The sequence below is a fragment of the Melopsittacus undulatus genome, chromosome 9 (genome assembly GCF_012275295.1).
Source record: "Melopsittacus undulatus isolate bMelUnd1 chromosome 9, bMelUnd1.mat.Z, whole genome shotgun sequence".
NCBI lineage: Eukaryota > Metazoa > Chordata > Aves > Psittaciformes > Psittaculidae > Melopsittacus > Melopsittacus undulatus.
Genome location: NC_047535.1, coordinates 20,401,185 through 20,411,701, shown reverse-complemented (window position 1 = coordinate 20,411,701; position 10,517 = coordinate 20,401,185). Strand labels below are relative to the sequence as shown.

The window sequence follows — 10,517 nt, the reverse complement described above, 5'->3', positions numbered from 1 at the left end:
TTGGGTGATATGGTTTAATGTGAGGTGTCCCTGCCCATGGCAGGGGGGTTGGAACTAGATGATCTTGAGGTCCTTTCCAGTCCTAACTATTCTATGATTCACATGTCTAAATACACCCAAAGATGCCAACAGCACATTACACATCTCACCATAAGGCATGTCAGTGCTTTCCAATTCAGCAGGGATCATAATTTCACATTTTTCCAGTTGAATGAAACAGCTTTCTCCTTTGCTGTCATCCTAGGAAAGTTAATCTCAGTAATGCCTTTTTAATGGATCTGCCTTCTGCAGTCTAAAACTGCTCCTTATATTTAGAAGAATTACAGATAACACACAGAATTTTGTACACTCTGGTTGAAGGTACTGTTGTCAGCAAAAGTAAGGGTCTGAGAGCGTAGTAGACACTGACCATTTTGAACTTGCTTTTAAAAATATACTTTGTTGCTTGCTAACACACTGTTAATAGCTATCTTCACACAAACCTCCCAAAGTAACCTCACATCAAATTGCCAGGACATTTTTCCTTAACTAACAGTTTTTGTCATAATGACATACACGCCTTCTGATGCTTCTGTGTGATGTAGTCTAAGAGTGATCTGTGGTTTTACTCATACAGTCCCAGGTAACAGATACACAGGTCCAGTAACTGTGAAAAAAGGCTACATATAAATTAAAGCAACAAAACTTGCTTGTAGTAAAATACTTACAGAAATTCATGAGGAGCCAGGACAGCATACCTTTCTGACAGGAAAATACACCACAGCAAACGAATAGATGTTTATGGTGCAATACAAGACTAACAGTATTCGCTGATGTTCACATAGCTACAAGTTTTAAACAATCGCATACTGAAAACATAACTATTGCATCACTCAAAACACTACAAGTTGGTTTAAAAGCTACTTTATTTAGCAGATAAAATTACTAGTCAACCTACATGTCTGTGATATTTTGTACAGCCGTCAGTGTTATTGAACAAAATACAGTTTTTTCCGTCATATATTTTGAATATATCTCTGTGAATATCACCATGAATATTTCACATAGTAAACACCAAGAAAAATTAAGTAAGAATAATCATTCCTTTATATTTACAGAAAGTTCTGTGAAATTAAACAAGCAGTACTAATACTGTGTAATAAAATCAAATCAATTGTTCCTTTTTGTAATACTCAACTAAATTAATCAGAATCCTTTAAATATTCCAAAGCTTTAGAACTCAGTTTTAATAATTATGCCTGATAGACTAGTCAGAAATCTAGCATTATTTACTGAGGAATTCCTAAGGACAGTCATCATTGTGGTGAGGTGAGTGCCGTTTCTCCAGTTGTTCTGACATGGTCCAGTACTAAAATAAAGTTACTGTTTGTAGCCTTCTGACTATAGGAAGAAGCTGGACAAAGCAAAAGGAGCCACACTTCTGCTTCTGAGGATCCCACAGTTGAAACGAAATAAAGATGAAATGTAAGGAGTTAAGCTTGGTTTATCAGTAACACCAGACCACAGTACCTGCATTCACTCCTGCTTAGTGTCTGAACTGGAGGAGGAAAACCAACAGAAAAGAAAAGGGAGAAAGATGGTGTGCACATGTGTGTATAGAATCATAGAATAGTTGGAAAGGACCTTAAGATCATCTAGTTCCAACCCCCCTGCCTTGGGGAGGGACACCTCACACTAAATCATATCACCCAAGGCTTCATCCAACCTGGTCTTGAACACTGCCAGGGATGGAGCATTCACAACCTCCTTATACTGTGTATATTCTGAAATACACTGCAGTAGAGAAGGAACCAAACCAGGAGATGACTCCTGCTTTTTAGAGAAGTTTGTAATTCAAATCTGGATCATAAAATTAATTTTATATCTGACTTTTATATTATAATGACTGCAAAAAAAAAAAATCTAGACTTGTCACTGCAAAGAACAAAACTGAAACCTGTCTTCAAGAAGAGCATCTGAGTCCTTCCCCTGGCTGAATAGATGCAGTGCAAGCATTCAGTCAGCCAAGCCAGCATGCCTACAAAGAGACAATGTGGGTTTGTAATTCTCTAAGGTTGGTCAGAGTTTCCCAGTTTCAGTGTAGCTATTTATATTCAACAACTGTGGAAGGACCTTCCCTTCCCTCCTATTACAGTATTCTGGAAGAACTGTTAGAAAAGATTTCTTTGATGAAAGGAATACAGGTACAACTAGTATAGGATGGTATAGAAGGGTGAAAGCTACTGTAAAACAGATCCAGTGTACCAAGGCAATGAATAGAAGCTACTGTGGAAAAAGAAAAGAAAGAAATCTCTTGTTACAGGAAGGAAAGGCAAGGAAAATTGTAAGGTAATAACATTTATCGCATCTCTTCCCCTCTAACTGGTGCTGAGAGAACACCAGTGCAAACCTTTCAGATAAATGCTTCTCTTGTCAGGTATGGGCTAAGAAACTGTACAGTTAGCTTTGTGTCTAGCTGATGATACAAAGAAATCATTGTAGGACTGTAATGCAGGGAGATAAGTAAGATAAGAGAGAAGGAAATCACAAGCTCAAATTATTCCTGCTTAGAAATCTTGACTCGGGAACAAGGTTTTATCAGTTTAATTCACTAAGCTGCAATGCTATCCACCAGGTAGAACTGTCTGCCTGACTTAATATAGTCCTTGAGAAAATACCAAAGCACTGGTTTTATTAAACCCTTGTAAGAAAGCCAAGTCTGAAGCTGCTGGGGACTTGTATCGATTCCAAGGCATGTGGAGAGGGGGTGAAAGGAAATGTCACTTGAAAGAGGTATTTGGTGTCAAGCATCAACTGTGCAGCATCCTCACGATTGTTTAGCATAGCCTGAAATTATAAGAGAAAGGGTAAGGAAATATTGTATTAAGAATCAAAGCAAAACCAGTACATTTTTTGCTTCCCACTGCAAATCTTGCTTTCACATGATGTTAAGGAGACTTGTTTTGATCAGTTCCAAATGTCTAGAAGCTGAGCAGCTTAGTAATAATATGATATAAATGTCAAGTGTAGTTACATAGCATCAAAAACTGTGTATGATGTATCCTGTAGCTTCAATATAAGAAATAAGAGTGGTAGCTCCTACCTGGACTTTACGAACAAATGATGGAGTTACTCTTTTCTCAAAATCATCTATTGGAGTGTAGGAGTTGAGGATCTTAACTATCTGTTCAAAGTAAAAAAAAAAAAAAAAAAAAAAAAACAAAACTATTTTTGTATGTCACAAAAAATGCAAAGACAAAAGGAAAAAAGCATTAACATAACATCTGTATTGACATTTAATTAGAGTTTCAGTAAAGAGTTTTACAGGAGAGAATTTTGACTGGTCACCTAATGAGCTGTTACATACATGATGATTGCTGTGTCTCATTTCCAGAGGTATGAGCAGGATCAAGGAGATATAGAAAAAACTGAACTGATTAAGGGAAACATCAACAAAAGAAGACTATGGCAAAGTAAAGAAAATACACTGGAGTAAAAACATGAGATTGAACAAAGCAGGCAAGCAGCATTCACCATGGAAGCAGTTAAAATGCTAACAATCAGGAACGAGGAGTTCAAAATTTAACAAGTGGTGATGTGAAATGCTGAGGAATGCTGCTTATCAAATGAAAGGCCAATAACTCTTTGCAACAAATTATTACAGACAGTTAAGATTCTGCAATTGGTGCTGCCAGAAGGAAACAGATGGTTCATTACCTGCACAGTCGAAAGAGATGTGCAGTGTTCACATATTTCCTTGGCATCATCATCTGTGATCTTTTTGACCTGAAGGAGCCAGGCTGCCTGAGACAGAGGCTCCAAAGTTTCTTTGGCATTGCTGCTTTGGAGATTCTTGTCCTTAAGCCATTCTTCCAAGTAGCTGATATTACATCTGGTTTGAACCACAAATAGACAAGAGAAATGTCAGGTTCTCTGTAACAAGTGAATAACATTAAAGATTTCTAAAGAAGGAATTCTCCTCTAATACACTGTTCAAGCTCATACATTTTAATTTAAAAACCATACTTGTTGATCATAAAAATAATACAATTAATAGCTTGTCGATCTGAAAGTTTAATCCCTTGTATATTTCGATTATTTTTAATTTTTATTTCTTAAAGTTTAATAGAAAGCAAGTTACAAGTTTAGATGTTGTTTACAGAAAATTACTAATATAACTTGGTATTGCCTATTACTCTGTACCACTATAGGTCTTTAAAATACTCATTTACAACTGAGCTTGTACAGGAAATCTTTGCACATCGCAAAGCAGGGCCAGGCTAATAATTGATGACCTAAAGGTTCAAGCAGCTTTATTCTAGCAATATTCCCAGATGGGTCAAGATTTTACTGATTTTCTTTCACCTTAGTCTGCAGACTGTCTAATGGAGAACAAATAAACTGTATCTCCTGAAAAACAGGAGCATGTTCTCTTGATGTTCCTTACAAGACAGATGATGCCCAGTCTACGCCCTCAGAGGCTCTATCTCAGCACCTTTCTCATCACAGAGCATAAAAAAAGCAAGTCAACTTTTACTGTCTGCCAGCCAGGGGATGCTGCACTTGTTTACTACAGTAAGAATAAAACACTATTTATCATATCATAAGTGACCTGGCATGAAAAGAATCCTAAACGTGTCTGATCGTAAACTCCAGACTGTAATTTTCTCTGTCTTTTCCTCCAGCAGTGTTTCCATGGAAAGAACTGTTTGTAATATGCTATGTTGAGAAAGCTCAGCCCAAAATGCTAAGATCTACTTTTTCAATAACAGTAACATCTGATCAGCTGCTTCCAGCAGAATGGTTACAGTGACTAGGAGATAAAGGACATTACATCAAAATGTTAAGAATTTGTTCTCAAGCTTGTTAGAACTTTACTGGCTTTACCTTATCTGCATTCCTTTTCTACACGAGCACATGTCCTTGCGGAGGAAGAGGCTATTGAGGGTGATAGCTCCAATCAGAAAGAAAAGCTGCTTCACTGCCTGCTTTAGAAGCTCAGAGTCCAAGCCATTCTGGCACATAGTACTATAAAAATAGCTGAGCTGTTGCAGGATAGAGGTCATTGTGTAGGTATCCGTGTCATCCATACTAGAAGAACGTTTACGGAACCCTGTAGGTTTCAAGCCAGAAATGCCCTGAAGACTTTCATATTCCAGCATACCTGGTACTGAAATACAACAGAAAATAACTGGTAAGACCAAAACTCCTAAGTTTCCTTTCAGTTACATTAATTTAATTCTTGAACAAAAATTACCTCAGGATATTTTAAAAGATAAACAATGTAAGAAATTAAAAAATAAGATACTGACAAAGGTTTCTGGAGCACACAAATTTTAAACAGTCTTTTATTTTTGTAGGATGTTGATCAGTTTCAAAGCATTATCCCACATCAGGAAGTGTGAGGAAAATGTCTTTCCAAACTCTATGGGGACATACCATTCAGTGAAACTTATATGTGCAGAAACACAGATGCCAGTACTCATATCTATAAATCAACAGGAAAAAAAAGCTTATCCCGCTCTTTTATTCCATGTATAAGCTCTATTGGTGTACTTCAGAAGCTACATTGAAGCCTGTTTGGATAGCTGCTATCTTACCGATCATGGGCTGAATGCTGTTCTCCATTACAACAATGAATTGGTAATAGATACGAATGGCCACATCACTAAGAATCTGTCTGTATTCTGAGAGATCAAAATGCTTCAAACAGTTCTTATTCTGATGTGGAGTATTACACTTCATGAATTCCTGCAAGTTGTAAATATAATTATTAGAAATCACATAACATTGTAAGTTGTTACTACAGTGTAATGTGTTAGAGTAACTCATCCTATTATTGGCTGAACACAGTTTCAGAATGAGTCATAGCTACAGCTGACTTCAGTGGATGCTTCCAGTTCTGGGCTTCCTGTACTTAGTTTTCCAGTTTATGTTGGCATTTACTCTGTTTGTTAAGCCTGCTAAAGCCAAGCGAAAGACATGCATAAATTTCAGTGAACTTTGGCACAATTACAACATCACTTAAGCAGAAAGCAAACCCCACACACACCCTCCAAAAAAAAAAGGCAAAATACAGTTATTTAAACGATGTTGACAAAAAAAACCTCAAAACAATTATGAATTACATTTTATTGCTACAAAGGGATCTAATTTTTGGACTTTTCATCAGGAAAGTTCTGACTTCAGGTCTAGGCTGAATCCTAATTTTTTTGAAATCTTGAATGTTCATTAAAAATATAGATTAAAAATCTACAACCAAATTATAATAGATTGCAACTAAAGTAACAGCCTTAAAAGATTGTTATTAAGTTCAAATGTTTCCAGTTCTCCAATGCTCTTTTGATGTTCTCGAGATGACCACAAGAGGGAGTGTTGTGTTTAGACTGTACAGTTACTGTGATTTCAAGGCTTTATGGTACCTCTATGCTTTAATCCTGAAAACTATGCTCTTACGTGTTTATGCAGTTCCAGTTCAGTCTACCTAAGTTTATAAAATCTCACAAAACCACCAGAAACTCTATTAACTGATTTTATATTAACTGAAAAGAACTGAAAGAATCTTGAATCTTGGGATCAAATTTAGCTTAAAAAGCAAGAGAAACAAGGACAAACACGGTCACTTTATTGATGCTTTCTTCTGTAACCTTATTTTGGCAGCAGGAGGTGTTTGAATTATACAATTATAAAGTAGTAAAACTGGTTTTAATATATTTAAGTAGCTGGATAGCTGAAGTCCAGCTCATATCAAACTCATGGAAGAGTTCAAATTAAGTAGCAGTTTCCATGTCGTGTCTTTAACCTACTTTAACACTTTAATGTTTCCTTGATTTCACTTGATCCATTAGTTCTATACCGTCCTATTAGTTGTGTAAGACGTACAATGCCACTGCAGAGCAATGTGAATGTGTAAGTAGATGGAAAGAACATTGGTGTGCTCATGAGTGCATTATGCCTATTTTTAATTCCAAATTAAAGTCTATCAAATATAAAGTAATGAAATTATTTGATAAAATCAATCCTACCTCTTCCCCACTGTACTGCTTCAAACAGTTAAGAAAATAATATGTATTGGAAAGCCAAAAGGACAACATCTCAAAGTCTTCTGAATGTTCCTGAAAACAGTAAGTAAAGCAACCTTACAATGGTATTAATTTAACTAAAGACCATTACAGAATTGATGTAATAGAGCCTAATTATAGAAGGAGAACCATATACTATCTATAACATGCTAACTGAACAAAACATGCTGTGTTTTCAGGCTAATATACACATAGCAAAGATCCTTCTTTTATTTGGTAAACAGTGTTTAAGTCTTCTTATATCACAGACTGGCTAAATAGAGCAGCCTGAACCAAAGAGTATTACACATTTCTATGCATAGTGTGGAGGTCTTCCTGCAAAAAAAGTGTGACCACCTGTATACACAAAGGAAACTGAACTACATATCATAGAATCATAGAATAGTTAGGATTGGAAAGGACCTCAAGATCATCTAGTCCCAACCCCCCTGCCATGGGCAGGGACACCTCACACTAAACCATATCACCCAAGGTTCTGTCCAACCTGGCCTTGAACACTGCCAGGGATGGAGCATTCACTACCTCCCTGGGCAACCCATTCCAGTACCTCACCACCCTAACAGGAAAGAATTTCTTCCTTATATCCAGTCTAAACCTCTGCTGTTTAAGTTTCAACCCATTACCCCTTGTCCTGTCACTACAGTCCCTAATGAATAGTCCCTCACCAGCATCCTGCATAATCTCATTGTACCTCTCCTTTGCTGTAAACCACTCCATCTGTAAAAAGGGGATAACAATAAACCTTCACATTAGAGAATTGCTTAGAAACAAGTTAATGATTATCTATGAAAAGTATGGTCAATGTAAAGATGAACTGCCTTTAAAAAACATGAAAAATGAGGTTTTGCATTACTAGAGTAGAATTTAAATGAGTTTCAGGATTATGAAGAAAATGACACATAATGCTACATGACAAACAAGAAAGTAAAATACTGAAAATAAAATACTGTTCCCTTTTACCTTACCCAGCATCACTTCATGGACTGAACGAGGCAGGGTTCCCACAGGAAAAAAGATACACTTCCATACATTCAAAAAACATATTGTACTGCTCATACACACAGATGTGACATCTGGAGTGCCCTGTTTCTGACTTCATAATTTAAATCAGTACTTGTATATGGCAATCCTCTATAGCTTGCTAAAAAGCAAAAGAGAACTGCTTCTAAATATATTAAGAGTTTAAACAGAGGAAAGAAAGACATCATGCATGGAACTGCAAAACAGAGCAGGATTTGGACTTTGTGAAGATGATGAGCCTAAGGAAAAGTTCACAAACAGCTTCACAAGTAAATCAGCCTTGTAATGATAGCCCATATATCATATCTGAGACTTAACCCATTGTCATCAATAAGAAACTTTGCATTGACTTCAGAACACCAGCCCTGAAAGCAGGGTAATAATCAGAAACTGAGCAAAAGTTGAAGAAAATTTCCTGTCAAAGAGATCTACCAAGATAGAGATGATTAAAATTGTAGTGCTCCTTTGCTGAGGTTCTTGCACAAGTCACCCAATTCTCATTCCACAAACCCATCATTGCTCTGTAATTTAAAAACAATTGAAAAACTGCACTAATCAGATCAGTATGTATCAGTCAGAAGATGGACCCAGTGAGACAGCAGCATATCATAAATACATTTAGTACAGCACCCTTCAGGATAAGCTTTCTGCTCACTTCCACAAAATACAGCGTTGACAAGAACCTTAAAACTACAACTTACAGCTCTATTATATGACATTGATTTTCAACTAGAGTCATCAGAAATATCATTTAAATGTACTCCAAACTAGTTCATTACTGAAATGATGCCCTGGCTACAATATTCCCTCAGATAGCCACTGTCATTAGTGGAACTGCTCTGACATTCTTTGACTTAACTCTCAAATATAAACACACTTTAACCATGTGTTAAGTATGTTTTACTTTTGTTAGCTAAGTAAACACAAGCTCTTCTGGTGGATAAACCCTGGTATATATTTGTTTATGAACAAACTATAGGCATTCTGTATACCACAAACTCAATTACATAGACCACAGTCCATTCCTGCCTGTGCTACAAAGCATGCCTGGTGTTTCATGGCATTATAAATCCATAATGAAGAATTCACATTTGTTATGCAGATGAACCAGGTTAATGATTCTTATTTATAACTTGATTTTGTAAACTGGCTGGCAACATAACTTTAATCACTTGGGTACTAATGATGCAGTTCCAAACGACATGTCAAAACCCCCCATTACACTAGCAGAGTAGAACAGCGATGTAAAAACCTCTTAAAGCTCTGATACCTGCCTGCTGCCAGACATAGCAACCTTCCTTCTGTCCATCTGACTTGTAACAGTGCTGAAAACACAGGTGCATTTCACCTAACTATAAAACGTAAAATACTTTAAATGACCCTGTCAACAAGCTCCTCAGATAGAAATAATTTATGTTAATGAATTCTGTGCATTCTGTGTTCAGCACAGTAGAACCTTACCTGGAGGCTTTACACAGGTACTACTACAAACTTCAGAGTGCCACTTAGGATTATTATTCTATTACAGGAACACTAGTGAATTAAAGTGTCAGCGTTCCCCAGGTACTGCGTGTGCATCAAAACTCACACAGTACAGTAGAGCCAAACATAATTCCTACCTTAACAACTTGCTTGATGCCACCAATGGTTACATTCATGAAGGATTTCAACATGTCAGCATCATTCAGATAGTCTGCATACCTCACACACATGAATAGAATGTGAGCTGGAAGGCCAGGTATCATATTAACTACAACTCCACGCGGCTTTAAATCTGCATAAAGGAGAGTCATCAGGTTTTTACACAAAAATTCAATGATTCAATGTATTATTCTGAAGAAGACAAGCACTATGGGGTTCATTTCTTCAGTGACCAGTCACTTGATAACTGATTTACTGACAAATTGCTTCTTTCTGAAAATGCCTGGTTGGTATTGTTCCTGTAAGAGTATAAGTTTTCCAGAGAAGAATATTGTAGCAAATTCTAAGGCCAGCATGGGCTGTGCCAGGCAGGACAACTTTAAACGAAATTTGCATTTACCTATGCACTGAAGGTGTCACCAAATTCTGGCACTGCTTACTGACATACCTCTGTTCACACAGATAGAAACATTCACAAAGCTGAAGTAGGTGAGAAGAAAAGGAAGGTGGAGTTTCCAGCCAGTGTTTAATAATGGTACTAATGTACATGGAACGTTTGTTGAGTTTACTATTAATTGTAAGCTAATGCGAAAAGCTGGTTTTGCAGCAAGACTGATAATGTAAAGTAACTCAGAGAAAGGACAAAATTCATTTACAAGAGAAACACTAAAGTACGGTTCATTCCTGTGAAGGGAATGATATGGAAGGAACAGACAGGGCAGTAATTCATCACACATGGATATAAACCCAGTGACTTACAGATTTAGTAGATGACCAGGAAGAAAGTAAATTCCC

The 10,517-nt window shown here is 36.8% G+C and overlaps 1 protein-coding gene across 1 annotated transcript in view; it reads right to left on the bottom strand.

Moving 5' to 3' along the window:
• Positions 1 to 887: 887 nt before the first annotated feature.
• The window catches only part of MYO5C (myosin VC), a 37,761-nt gene continuing 28,131 nt past the window's right edge, over positions 888 to 10,517 (bottom strand). The window contains exons 35-41 of the mRNA XM_031046128.2: positions 9,701 to 9,855; positions 7,005 to 7,094; positions 5,580 to 5,730; positions 4,867 to 5,149; positions 3,697 to 3,871; positions 3,083 to 3,163; positions 888 to 2,826 (exon numbers count right to left, since the gene is read on the bottom strand). Coding sequence (XP_030901988.1) covers positions 2,674 to 2,826; positions 3,083 to 3,163; positions 3,697 to 3,871; positions 4,867 to 5,149; positions 5,580 to 5,730; positions 7,005 to 7,094; positions 9,701 to 9,855 — 1,088 coding nt within the window. The 3' untranslated portion in view covers positions 888 to 2,673. The remainder of the gene's footprint in view (positions 2,827 to 3,082; positions 3,164 to 3,696; positions 3,872 to 4,866; positions 5,150 to 5,579; positions 5,731 to 7,004; positions 7,095 to 9,700; positions 9,856 to 10,517) is intronic.